Source organism: Momordica charantia, assembly GCF_013281855.1.
Source record: "Momordica charantia cultivar OHB3-1 chromosome 1 unlocalized genomic scaffold, Mcharantia_2.0 BLBB01000001.1, whole genome shotgun sequence".
NCBI classification, from domain to species: domain Eukaryota; kingdom Viridiplantae; phylum Streptophyta; class Magnoliopsida; order Cucurbitales; family Cucurbitaceae; genus Momordica; species Momordica charantia.
In genome coordinates, this window is record NW_028275157.1 from 253,511 (window position 1) to 267,271 (window position 13,761).

Sequence of the window (13,761 nt, forward strand, 5' to 3'; positions counted from 1 at the left end):
CTCGTCTTCTGGTCCCCTCGCTAGTCAGTTGCCAAAAACGTAAAACCAGTCCTCCTTCCAGTGGTGGACCAAAGAAGGACCCCGAACCAACTTCCCGACACCTTGACGAGCTGTCAAATAATACTGACCCAAGTGTTTGGGGATGTGCTTGACGGTGTAACAAGAGAGGAACCGATGGACAGTCAGGTACTCTGCGCCAAGAGTATCAACACCGAGCCCCCACGACAGCATCCAGTAGCCGAGCAGGATCCCCCATCCATTGGGGGCGAGCTAGGCTGGGGCTAGGTTCATGGCAGCAAGGAACTCCTTGGCGATGAGATGGAGGGTAAGCCGAACCCCAAAATCTAACATTTTTTAATATAAGGCGACGTGCCCTTCAGGAGGGTTCTCTACGGTCTCATGTTGCCTAAGGAACCTCAAGCCTATGAACTCAGGAATTTTGTACCTCGCCCTAAAGAAATCTAAGGATCACTCCTACAGCTCGGAACGACTATTGACGGGTCTTTCCATGGGCTTTGTGGGGGAGACATAGGGTTCGATCTCTATGCATGCATGCAGGTCGTCCTCATCGGCATGAGAGGGAGACCTGTTACAGAAGGCGTCGCCCAACCCCACCTCCTCAACGCACCCTACCGCTAGGTGAGGCGACGAGAGAGGACTCTCCTAAGGGCGACCTAAAGCTCTCCTCTGAGCTCGCCCTCCTAGACCTAGAACTACCGCTACACCTATCAGACATTGCTAAGTTAAGGCGAATTTACAGAGAAGAAGATGAGCTACTAACCTCGACGGAGAGTTGGAAAAGTCTTGAAAATGTGAAATGAAGAAGAAGCCCACGAGCATATATATATGCAAAGGGACACAATTTGAATCTTACATGTGTCCTAGGTCGAACGGCTCGGATCAGAAACGGGACGGTGGTTAAGTGCTCAAGAGCACCTCGAAAGTCGTGACGAGCGTAAAGTTCTTAAGTGGCCATTTAATGTTGCTCTCGGAGCCCGTGATTGGTCCGCGTCACCGTTCTAGTTCGAAAGGAAAGGCGGATCCCAGTCGTCCACCTCTCCCCTTTTGTCTCTCAGGTCGGTAGCCCGCCACCCGAACTGAGAGGGGGCCACTGTTGGGGGTGACTACGCACGGCCAACCGGGGTGTGACGAAACCAAAAAAGCCGACCAAACAGGTCAGCCCTGACAACTTGGATGAATGGGGTGACCACATGATCTCGTCCTCTAGAGTAGGAATCGGACCGATCACTGCTAGGGACCAACGGTCACTCGACGAGTCCCTCCATGGGCCCAGGTACGAAAAATCTATCTGATGCTTACTTATTGAGCTCGGCTTGAATCCTCACTTGGGCGTCGGAGTGGTTATCTCCTTGAAGGTACCCCGGAGAATTGTCTAAGTGCATTCGGTCGACCTCCGAGGTTGTTTTCAGTACCACGGCAAAATCTTGCATCAATTTCGTGTATACTTGCAAGTGTTGTTAGCACGGTTGTGTGGCACTGTTGTCGGGGACTTAGTGATTCTATTTTAAACAATAGTGTTTGTAGATACGGTGCTTAATCGAGTTTTCTTTTTCTCACATTTTTGTCTGGTTGTAGGTGCATTAATGATTTTGAGAGCTTGGAATATGTTATCGACCACGAAATATCACACACATTTCATAGGAATCAATAAGAACAAAGAATAACCCAAGCTGAAGCAAATATAAATCCACGTAACCCAAATATGCGCCAACCTATTACACCGAATGTGAGGATAGAGGAAATAGTAGATACGGTTCCTGTTGCTGCTGACCCTGAGGTAGCAGTGCCCCCCCCAATGCTGTATTACTAGCAGATGACATCGACAGAGAGATCAGGGCATATGTAGCTCCAGCATTTTATAATTTCAACCCAGTAATCACGGAGCCTGAAATTGCAGCCCCAAAGTTTGAACTAAAACCAGTAATGTTTCAGATGCTCCAGACAGTGGGTCAGTTTCACGGGCATCCTACTGAAGACCTACATTCACATCTGAAGTTTTTTATGGGGGTATGCAATTCGTTTAAGGATGAAGGATGCAACAAAGAAGTGTTGCGGCTTAAGTTGTTCCCCTATTCACTTAAAGATGAAGCCATGACTTGGTTAAAGTCGCTACCTTCAGAATTCATTACAAGTGGGGATGACTTGGCCGAGAAATTCTTCATGAAGTACTTCCCACCCAGCAAGAACGCTAAGTAGAGAAGCGATATTAACAACTTTCAGCAATTTGCTGGAGAGTCAATGAGCGAGTTATGGGAGCGTTTCAAGCGACTGCTTAAAAAATGTCCTCACCATGGAATCCCAAGGTGCATCCAGATTGAAACGTATTACAATCGATTGGACGACGTTACACGTCTGGTCATCGATGCCTCAGCAAATGGCACATTGCCAGCAAAACCTTATTCTGAAGCATTCAATATCTTGGAAATATCATTGAACAACCATTCATGGTCAGACCTTACAGCTATTCAAGGTAGAGGAGGTAAGGGACTTAATGAATCTGAATCATACTTTGCTTTGAACTCAAAAATTGAAAACTTGACAGATTTAGTGATGAGAAGCATGACACAGCAGAGCACAGTGGCAGCATCTACTGGTAATGTTAGCCACAGTCAGGGGATTTCTTAATCTTTCTATGAAGGAGACCATCATTATAATAATTGCCCTGGCAATCCAGAGTCGGTTTATTATTTGGGGAATCCATAGAACAATAGAAACAACCCATATTCCAACACGTCTAACCCCAGCTGAAGAAATCACCCCAATTTCAGTTGGAGTGGAAATCAGGGAGGAAATAATGTTGACACATCCAACGGTCCAGCATACCAGCAAAAAGGGAATTATCCCCCAGGATTTGTTAGTCAATGTCAGGTGGTAGCTCAGAAGCCCGCATAAGGAACAATTGCATCATTGGAAAAGTTGATGAAACAATATATGGCCAATAATGACGCTACTGTGCAGAGCTAAGTCGCATCACTAAGAAATCTAGAGCTACAAGTAGGCCAGTTAGCCACTAATATGAAAAGTAGACCTTATGGAGCATTGTCGAGTGATACTAAAGTACCAAAGAGGGATGGTAAAAGGCAATGTAAAGCTCTCACACTGTGAAATGGCAAAGCATTACCTCCGGCACACCCGAATGCTTCAGGGGTAGTGAGCGAGCCTACTCATAAAGAATCAGGAGAATCTCAAATAGCAAAGAATAGTGAGCTAGTAGAGATAGTTTTACCCTTTCCGCCAGTGCAAATCATGGAGCAACCTAGGGGAGTTCAGGACAACACTAATGAAGAGGTCACCCCAGTAAAGATCAATGCATCCAAGGCAAAATCAACACAGACTAGAGTGCTCGAGAAAAGAAAGTAGAAAGAGCATGCAGATGCTCCAGCAGAATACAGACCGGCACCATCATATCCTAAGCGGTTGCAAAAGAAAGAGCAAAATGTTCAGTTCAAGAAGTTCTGAGATGTGTTGAAGCAACTACATGTAAACATACCTTTGGTGGAAGCTCTAGAACAGATGTTGAATTACGTGAGGTTCCTAAAGGAGATACTCACCAAGAAGAGAAAGTTGGGAGAGTATGAGACTGTGGCGATGATTAAGGCCTGCAGCAATATCCTCACGAGCAAAATTCCAGCAAAGATGAAGGACCCTAGAAGTTTCACGATACCTGTTTCCATTGGAGGACAAAAAATAGGGCTTGCATTATGTGATCTAGGAGCCAGCATCAACCTCATGCCCTTATCCATCTATAACAAGCTGGGTATAGGAGAAGCAAGGCCTACGATGGTGACATTCCAACTTGCGGACCGGTCCATCACCCATCCGAAATGAAAAATTGAAGATGTCTTGGTACAAGTTGATAAATTCATTTCCCCTGCTGACTTTATTATTTTGGATTATGATGTAGATAAGGAGGTCTCTATCATCCTTGGGAGGCCATTTCTTGCGACAAGAAGAGTGCTGGTAGACGTTCACAAAGAAGGGCTGACGATGCGAGTTCAAGATCAAGAAGTGAAATTCTCAGTATACGACTCAATGAAATTCCCAACTGAATCAAAAGAGTGTTCCGTGCTAAAGATCCTGGACGAGGCATTAATGGAAGAGTTGGAAATAGAAGCCATGCTAAAGCATCTGGAATTTGTCGAATCTTAAATCGGCCGTGACAACATAGAGGAAGACCCAGAGGTTATTTACTTAGATAACAGCGAAAAATCAGCCAAGAGCATACGCAAGTCTCTAGACCTGGAAAATCGTGAGTATAAATTACTAAAGTCGTCTATAGAAGAACCACCAGTTTTGGAGCTTAAGACATTACCCCAGCACCTCAAGTATGCTTACTTGGGTTTGTCAAAAACTTTGCCAATCATAATAGCAGCAGACCTACCCATGGAAAAGAAGCAGATGTTGTTGAGCGTGCTAAAAGCCCATCAGAAGGCTATTGGATGGACTATTGCTGATATTAGGGGAATAAGCCCCAGCTTTTGCATGCACAAGATCATGCTAGAAGAAGCGTGCAAGAACTCCATAGAGCCATAACACAGGCGTAATCCAGCAATGAAAGAAGTAGTGAAGAAGGAGATTATTAAATGGCAAGACACAGGCATCATATACCATATTTTAGACAGTGAGTGGGTAAGCCCAGTGCAGTGTGTGCCTAAAAAAGGAGGCATGACTGTGGTGGAGAATGCAAAGAATGACTTGATACCCACGATGACAGTAACAGGATCGCGTATATGTATGGACTACCACAAGTTGAATAAAGCCACAAAGAAAGATCATTTTCCTCTTCCCTTCATCGATCAGATGCTAGACAGACTTGCTGGCTATGAGTACTACTGTTTTCTAGACAGATACAATGGGTATAATCAGATTACAATAGCCCCGCAAGATCAGTAGAAGACAACATTTACTTGTCTCTACGGAATGTTCGCTTTCAGACGAATGCCTTTTGGGCGTTGCAATGCCCGAGCAACATTCCAAAGGTGCATGATGGCCATCTTTTCTGACTTGGTAGAATCAGTAGTTAAGGTGTTTATGGACGACTTTTCAGTCTTTGGAAAGTCATTTGCAGAATGCTTGGAAAATCTGAAGAAGGTGCTGCAAAGATATGAAGAAACAAACCTAGTATTGAATTGGGAGAAATGTCATTTCATGGTGCATGAGGGAATTGTGCTAGGGCACAGAGTCTCCAGCAAGGGCATAGAAGTAAACAGGGCGAAGATAGAGGCAAAAGAAATTGCCCCCACTTGTGAATGTCAAGGGCATACGCAGCTTCCTGGGACATGCCGGTTTTTATCGCATATTTATAAAGGATTTTTCAAAAATCTTTAAACCTCTTTGTTCTTTACTTGAAAATGATAAAGAATTTAACTTCGCATCTGACTGTTTGCAGGCATTCGAAACACTGAAACATGTTCTCACCCATGCTTCAATAATAACAGCACCAGATTGGACACAGCCTTTCGAACTCATATGTGATGCCAGCGACTATGCTGTGGAAGCAGTCCTTGCTCAATGCAAAGAAAAGCTACTGCATCCGATATATTACGCCGGTAAAACTTTGATAGAGGCACAGATCAACTAAATCACCACGAAAAAAGAATTATTAGCAGTTGTGTTCGCCTTTGAGAAGTTCAAAGCGTATCTGGTGGCATCCAAGGTGACTGTCTATACAGATCATGCAGCGTTGAAATATCTGCTCACCAAAAAGGACGCTAAACCGAGGTTAATTCGTTGGATTTTGCTGTTACAAGAGTTCGACATAGAAATCAAGGACAATAAGGGAACGAAAAATTTGGTTGCTAACCACTTGTCCAAATTAAAAATGATCAGGAGATGCATTGTCAATGCTGAAGCACATCAAATGCTGACCAAATGACATTCTGCACCATATGGTGGGCACTTTTGAGGGAAGAGGACAGCGGCAAAAGTGTTCCAGAGTGAGTACTTCTGGCCGACTATTTTCAAGAATGCCTACGAATTGGTACAACACTAGAACGAATGCCAGAGGGTTGGAAACATCTCCAAGAGGTCGAAAATGCCTCTCACATACACTTTAGAGGTGGAGCTCTTCGATGTATGGGGCATGGATTTCATGGGGCCCTTCCTTTCATCAAATGGACATTTGTTCATTTTGTTAGCAGTTGACTATGTATCCAAATGGGTCGAAGCAGTGGCATGCACCAGTAGTGACGCCAAAGTGGTCGCCAAATTTTTGCACAAGCATATATTTACAAGGTTTGGCACTCCCAGAGCTGTGATCAGTGGCGAAGGCTCCCACTTCATTAAAAAAGCTATAACCTATCTTCTTGCTAAGTACAATATCAGACATAAAGTGCCTACAACTTACCATCTTCAATCGAATGGGTAAGCTGAGATATCCAACAGGGAGGTCAAAAGCATTTTAGAGAAGGTTGTGAGAACAAATAGAAAAGACTAGTCAATGAAGTTGGATAATGCCTTATGGGCTTATCGCACTACATTCAAAACACCCTTGGGAACTTCTCCATACAAATTGGTTTTTGGGAAACCATGTCACTTGCCGTTAGAGCTGGAACATAAAACATTCTGGGCCATAAAGAAGCTGAATCTGGATTATGCTGCAGCAGGAGAAGTGAGGCGTTTGCAATTGCTAGAGTTGGAAGAGTTTCAAAGAGATGATTAGCCAAAATCTATAACGAGAAAACAAAGCGATGGCCCAGAATGCGTACCCTCATGGAGCTATCAAAGTGTAAGAAATGGATTCAGGACGGGAATTTACAATCAACGGGTAAAGGCTGAAACATTTCTATGGAGGAAGCGTGATGCACGACGTTGGAGCTCACCACTTCGCAATAGACTGAGGAAATTCAATAGAGGAATAAAGGAGCAGAATTCAATGCTAAATCATCTTTATGCTCCCATAAATTTAATTCCTCATTGTATAGTTTAATTTCTTCTCATATCATCTTCATAATTTAATTTGGTTATTTTTGTTAGGTTGAGGGATAAGGTTGAAGTCAAGTTAGAGCAGTCGACAATTAAAGGTTGGCGACAGCAGTAATGAGGAGCTGTCACTAGCGTAGGCAGAGAACAGGTGGTAGTGCGGCAGTGTGGCAGGTGTGCAGGTGGGCTATTTAAGGCAAAAAAACGACCACAACATTTAAAATAAAGAGGTTTGTCTTTTCCAAGATTTGGGGAAGGGAAACTAATTATGATGATTTGGGAAATTTCTTTTGATTTGGGAGGGAAATTTTGAATTGGGATTTTTGGGATAAATGAAAATCCCGTTTTTTCGTTTCCCTTTTTAAGACCCACAATCCCCCACTATCTTCCCTCACTCCGCTTCATAACTGTCTTCTCTCTCCCTCATAAACATCCAAGAACTTCCTTTCCCTTCTTTGTGAGAACTTCGAAACCCTAGCGCAACCATGCCTCGCGTTAGCATAATACTAATCGAAAGAAAATTGTCACCCTCGAAGTCTCTGCCAGTGAAGAGTCGAATGGCGAGTTCTGCGAAGCTCCAGAGGTGATTCCGCCGCCGAACGCCTCCGCAGAAAGAAGCTCAGCCTAGCAGACGCCGGAAAGTTCGGAGAACACCCACGACGATTCGAAACTTCCGTCGTCGCCTTCTCTCGCTGCCAGTCCTCAAACAAATATCCCAGGCCTTGTCGTTTCTCTCCTGCTCGCCCCACATGAAATACAGCCTTCTCCCCCCACTGCAAAGCACCCGCCCCTCAGCCCCACTACACCTGTTGCACCCCTCTCAATCTCCAGCACCCCACCACCGTCCAATACCCAACCACCACCCCCCACCCACCCAATTGCCCGTCCCCCAACCCAGGCTAACCCTACCCCCATCACTGCCTCACATACCTCAATAATAGTTGAAGAAATCCACACTCAGGTGCTTCCCAAACAAACACCAACTGACGGCCCTGCCTCGAGGACTCGAAAAACAAAGCACCCATCCCCTTCGTTGCCCAGCCCTAGCCTAGCCAAAAAGCCTAAAGCCCTAAAGCTGCCAGCGCCTTCTAGATCGAAATTGCTAAAGACCGTTTCCTCATCTTAGAGGAAACGGTGCATTAGTGGCTCATCTGTTTTGCAGGTACCACAAACACCAAGTTCAACAAAGTGTATCAACATCGTACCTGCCGGCCAGACGTCTTTCCAGAAGTTCGTGGACCCCGCAGCTAAGGCTAGCTACAAAGTCATTAAGAGCAGATATCTCTACCACGAGAAGGGTTTTGTAGCGGTGGATATGCCCCAAATTGTGAAGGAGGGCGCAACAAAGAAAAAGTGGGAACATTTCTGTGCGCCCCCTACGCTGGTGCTTCCAGAGCTGGTGCGGGAGTTTTACGCCAACTATGATGCTGACAGAGTGGGACACACAGTGGTGCAGGAGGTGGAAGTGGATTGCATGCCCGAGTGAATCAACAAGGTCCTCAAGCTGTCGAGTAACCCTTGGGCCGAGTTTAATCAGCTTGTCCAGTAGACCTCCATCAGAGAGCTTGACCATGCCCTGCAGTTAGTAGGGATAGAAGGCGCGTCTTGGCAAATCACTAAAAAAGGCGCCCGCTCCTTAAAGTCTGGTCAGCTCACTTCTAAAGCAAACGTTTGGCTCTACTTTGTTAAGAGCCGAATCATGCCAACAATGAATGATTCGTCTCTTACAAAGGACAGGGTCCTTCTGTTGGCTTGCATCCTTGAGGGGTGTTCTATTGACGTTGGCCAGCTCATCCATCGGGAGATTGCCGATTGTGCAGCAAAGAGATCTGGCCGCCTATTTTTCCCAAGCCTCATCACCAAGCTCTGCCTCCACAGAGATGTCCCCGTTCTTGATGACGAGGAGCCCATTAAAGACAAATTGGTTATAGACAAGCATACGCTGAAGCGTCTAATGCTCCAAGACCCTTATCGCTGTAGAGTAGTGCTTGCAACAGCCATCAATGAAATGATGGCTCAACTCGAAAAGCTCCAGAAGCAGCTCACACATATGGAGGAGGCGCAGTCAGCCTTTGCAATACAAGCAAAGAAGCGGGATGTGGGAATCTTGGAAGCGCTTGAGCGATTGAAAGCGGCAGCACCATCTACGTCTATTGCCCCACCTGCTGATTTGAAGATGCTAGAGCAATCTCGAAGCTCTGAAGAGGAATATCAGCCCACAGGCAACTCTTCAGAGGAAGAAGGAAGCTTAGAAGGAAGCTCAGCTTGACCCGTAGAAAAGAAGTGTCCATCCTTTTTACCTTAACAATCAACACCCCCTCTCCAATTGTCTTTTATGTTTAGTTAGAATTTCAATTTAAGTAATTTATTGCTTTCTGAATTTCAATTATGTCTTTAAGTTTTTGTCAAAGTAGTTTTTGTTTTACATTTCAGTCAATATGTGAACCACCTCCCCCTGTTTTGTTAAAATCAATAAAGTTGTTATTAGTAATCTTATGTTCTCAGCATCTATTTGTTGCCCAACCTTGTGTATATAGTTTTTATGCTCGAGCCTGCTAACTGTCCAGTTTTTCTGTTGATGCTGGAGCATGTTAATGTAATTAACTTTCTTTTGTTCTCCCTCTGGTTCATGTTTGCCTGCCCATGCCCTAGCATCCCTCTCATAGTACTGGCCCCAAGTAGCGCTTAGCTTAAGGAACAATTTCAATGGCCACTTATCCAAAGCCAACCCTTATCTTTGTATAGCTAGCATGGACCTCTTCTTTTAGATCCCCTTAGTTGTTAGCATTGGCCCCCGCCCTCATGTATATATCTTGATAGCGAACATCTTTGTATTTCTCATTTTACACTCGCTTTAAGTTTGGGGGTATGCTAGAGCTTTACATTGTAGATGTCCTTAGCCACATTGAGCACAATACAACCTTTAAGTTTGGGGGTCAGTTCTTACATCTTTAGCAGCAATTGTATAGAACGATGAATCTTTCTAATTCTGTAATTCAGCCCAATATAATAATAAATAAATCATCATCATCATCAATGAAGGAGGGGCTAGTAGCCCACATCTAGAACATAAAGAGGTTGCAAATTAGGAAGGGCTAGTAGCCCATGGTTAACAAAACCAAGTTGGTAGTGGAAAGTTTAAAGGTTAAAGCTAATGAAAGAGGCTTGAGAAAGAAATCTCTAGAAGAAGTTAAGCTTGAGGTTGGGAAGTAGGAGGAAGCTAGAGTTGGGCAGATAATAGCGTCTTCCAGAGTGTGAACAAACTTACGATGCTTTCATTTCTTTGTTCCGACTGAAGCACTATAGCAGAGTATGTAAGTTTTAGCGTTGCTGATCAAAACGAAAGGTTAAGGCATAAGGCAAGTTGCTTGAAGTACAAATTTCTTACACTCTTCGTTGGTGAAAAAGTGCATGTTCCTGCTTCGGGACAAGCAAGATTTTAAGTTTGGGGGTGTGATAACTCTCCAAAAGAGAGTTATTCTAGTGTTTATTTGGGTGATTTTATGGAAAGAATTGTTAAAGTGTGTCGGTTTTTTGTTCTTAATTAGCCTCGTTAAGATTAGAAAGTGAAATCCAAGCTAAAAGCCCAAGGTATTGAATGCTATAGCTAAATACTGCGCTAAATTCTCGTAATTCTAGTGTAAATGCAAAGGTTTGGAAACAGAAGACTAATTATAAAGGAAGTGCAAAAATCCAGAGAATAGTGAGCAGGACAATTTCAAGGCAGAGCAGACAAATGCTGGAGCGAAGCAAAGCTAAAGCATGGATTCACTGCGTAGTAACAATCCAAACACGGGATTTATCGTGTCTGTACAATTCTCAGCTGGGTGCCTTAAAAATGGAACCCGATATAAAAGAGGAATGTTTCCCTAGCCGCCACACACAGATCCCTAGAGAAGCACGTTTTTTAGAGCTGAAAAGACAAGAAGAACGATTCTCTCCATTTTTGGGGGAGAAAGCTGACAACAGAATGAGATATTCCTCTGCAATTTCGAGCTGACAACTTCTTCTTCTTCGATTTTCTACTGTCTCCCTAAGATGGGTTGTCTTCTTCTTCTACCCATTTTATTTTCTTCTTCATTTATGAGCTAAACCCCATTTTGAGGGAGATTCCCATGTTGTAACTACTGTAAACTGAACCTCTAACTACTATATTCATTTTTAAATAAAGTTGTATTAATTTCTGACATCTTATTGAGCATTGTTGCTCACTTTGTTCTGTTCGCTAGCTTCTATATTGACCCGGGAGGGCTTATGGTTGCTGACTTGCTTCATTTGGGATTAGTACTTTTCTATAGTATTTTGCAGATTCTCAGGAATGGGGTCCCCTAATCTTGCCTAGAGCTTGTTTTTACTGCTTGGAAACTTAGCAACGGGAGTTGTGGGTTTTCATGTTCGGGTGTCTCGGAAGGGAACCAAGTCGAGTTGGGCATTAACAGATGCTTGTTAGTTAGAGGGTAGGTTGATAGGTTTGTGAATGCATGTGAGTCTCCCCCACTTTTCCATATCTGTATTCTCCCTGTTTTCATATTCTGTGCTGCTTCTTCTGCTTGTTATCAGCTTTACGAAGTGTGTCTGCTGCTGTGATTTGTTTACTGCTTTGTTTATTTTATGTTTACTTGTTCAAGTCACGAAACAACATCTGTACTTCTTTATTTTACGCTTTTGGTACCTGTGAACACTATTTAAATTATCATCCAAAGTCCTTGTGGATTCGACCTCGTTTCGTACAACAATCGACATTTCGTGTATACTTGCACATATTGTCAACATGGTTGTGTGGACGCAACAATAGCTCACTCCACCCCCCAACTCAGGAAAAGAAGACTTAAGAAGGTGGATCATCAACGTAGACAGATCCTCAAATGAAAAAGGCAGTGGGGCCGAAGTCCTCCTCCAAGTGCTCGGCGGAGATCGGTTCAAGTACGCGGTAAGGTTCAACTTCTCAGCCTTGAACAATGAAGCAGAGTACGAAGCGCTGGTAGCAGGCCTACGCATGGTTGAAGCCATGGGGACCACACGTTTAGACATAACGAGTGATTCACAGCTCGTGGTCAACCAAATCACCAAGAAGTACCAAGCTAAGGACAGTAGAATGGAGAAATACTTACACAAGGTGCACGAGCTAGTAGTTCGGCTACAGGAATACACCATAGAACGGATACCTCGGGTCGAAAATGCCAAAGGTGACGCCCTAGCGAAGCTGGTATCCTCCTACCCGACTGAGCTCCCCAGGAGGCACCCTCTGTTTAAGAGCCGGAAGCAATGAGTATAGAGGTAACGACACCGACCTGGATGTATCCCATAAAAGTCTTCCTTCAAGGTGAAGGCTTACCAAAGCAGGTCAACTTCAAAAAAGTACGATGCAAGGTAGCAGGGTACGTCCTCCAGGGCAACATGCTGTACAAGCAGGGATTCTCCCTTCCATTGTTGAGATGCTTGGATCCAAAAGAGGCGATTTATGCCCTAGAACGGACTAAAGCGAGGAGTTCATTGGCCATACATAGTGAAGGGGGATGGGGGTCAACCTCTTTCATGACCCATGGCCTTTCTCCTTTATTAGTGTATAAGGAAGGGTGTCACTTGGTTAGCATTTCTATCATCCATGTTGTAGGGTTAGTTTTTCGATAGGGAAACAGGGGAGTTGGCTGTAGTTGAGACACGTTTTTCGTCTCGACGAGATGGATGGATTTATTCGAGATGGTTAACCACTTTTTTAACCGTAAGAGGGAGGTCATTCAGAACCCGCTGGCTCCAGAACCGGTGGAAGTTCCCCACGCCGACCCCAAACGTGAGGCACTTCGAAGTGCCATTCACACTTTGATTCTTTAGCAAGTTCGGGAACATTGTGAGAAGGGGGAAGGGCGGCTGTCCGTTCACTTTCCGGAAATGGCAGAAATCGATTCCAGTGTCGCAGAGAACATTATGTCTCGCGATCTGGAAATATCTGCGGAGATGGATACTGAACCCGGGCTTTTTCGGGGACTAGCCCGCTTCCCATTACTCGACGAAGGCTTCCCATTGTCCGGTTCTTTCTGGAATGTGGGATCGTTTTAGATCGTACCCGAGCAGCCCACTCCCAACCTTCACTCAGTCGTCAGGCTGCATCTGAACTACAGTGGCTTCAATCCGAGTCCGGGTCCCGGGCTGGCTGCATCGGGGAGGGGTAGAAGCAATGGATCGAGTGTATGGATTCAATTTCTTCTCGTCCTGGGGATCATCTCTCCTAGTCTTGATCTAGCCGGTCCCCTCGGAATGATCTCGAGATGGAAGCGGGAGCGGAGAGCCCAGCTTGAAGGTCTTTGGTGCTCGAACCAGGCAGCTTCCTCTCCCTCTCCGTCAATTCATTCGTTTAGGGCGAGAGCGAAAGCCCATGCAGTCTTTCATCTGTCGCCTTTTGTAACAAGTAGACCCATGATACGGACTAATAGATGTTCATACTCTTACCCGAAAGTAAGATATCTATTCATAGTTGGCCAGTCCCCCACGGCTTCTCGCTTTTCATGAATGTGTCTCCCCCTCTGCTTATGTGAGTTTGACCCGCCTTTGACTCCGCTTGCTTCTGACTCCCTATGAGCCGTTTGACGACCTTACTTTTTCGAAGGGTCGGCGGGACATGGGAGCCTCAGCTCATGCATCGGTTTACCGAAATCACCTCCGCTATCCCACTTCCTTCTATTCAAAAAGGCGAGCTGCCCTTACTTAAACAAAAAGGCCAAATTCGGGGGCGCGATCTCGATTTAATGCCAGCCTGGAAGTGATTCGCTAAGTCGGGTAGCGGCCGCCTATTGTAGAATCGTCGATAACCTGGCTGCCACT

The 13,761-nt window shown here is 44.9% G+C and overlaps 1 protein-coding gene across 1 annotated transcript; it reads left to right on the forward strand.

The window, feature by feature from the left end:
• The first annotated feature begins 3,534 nt into the window (after positions 1-3,534).
• LOC111025437 (uncharacterized) lies at positions 3,535-4,170 on the forward strand. Its single transcript, XM_022303301.2, has 2 exons — positions 3,535-3,778; positions 3,926-4,170. The coding sequence occupies exons 1-2, from the start codon at positions 3,535-3,537 to the stop codon at positions 4,168-4,170; spliced, it is 489 nt and encodes a 162-aa protein (XP_022158993.2).
• The last annotated feature ends 9,591 nt before the right edge of the window (positions 4,171-13,761 follow it).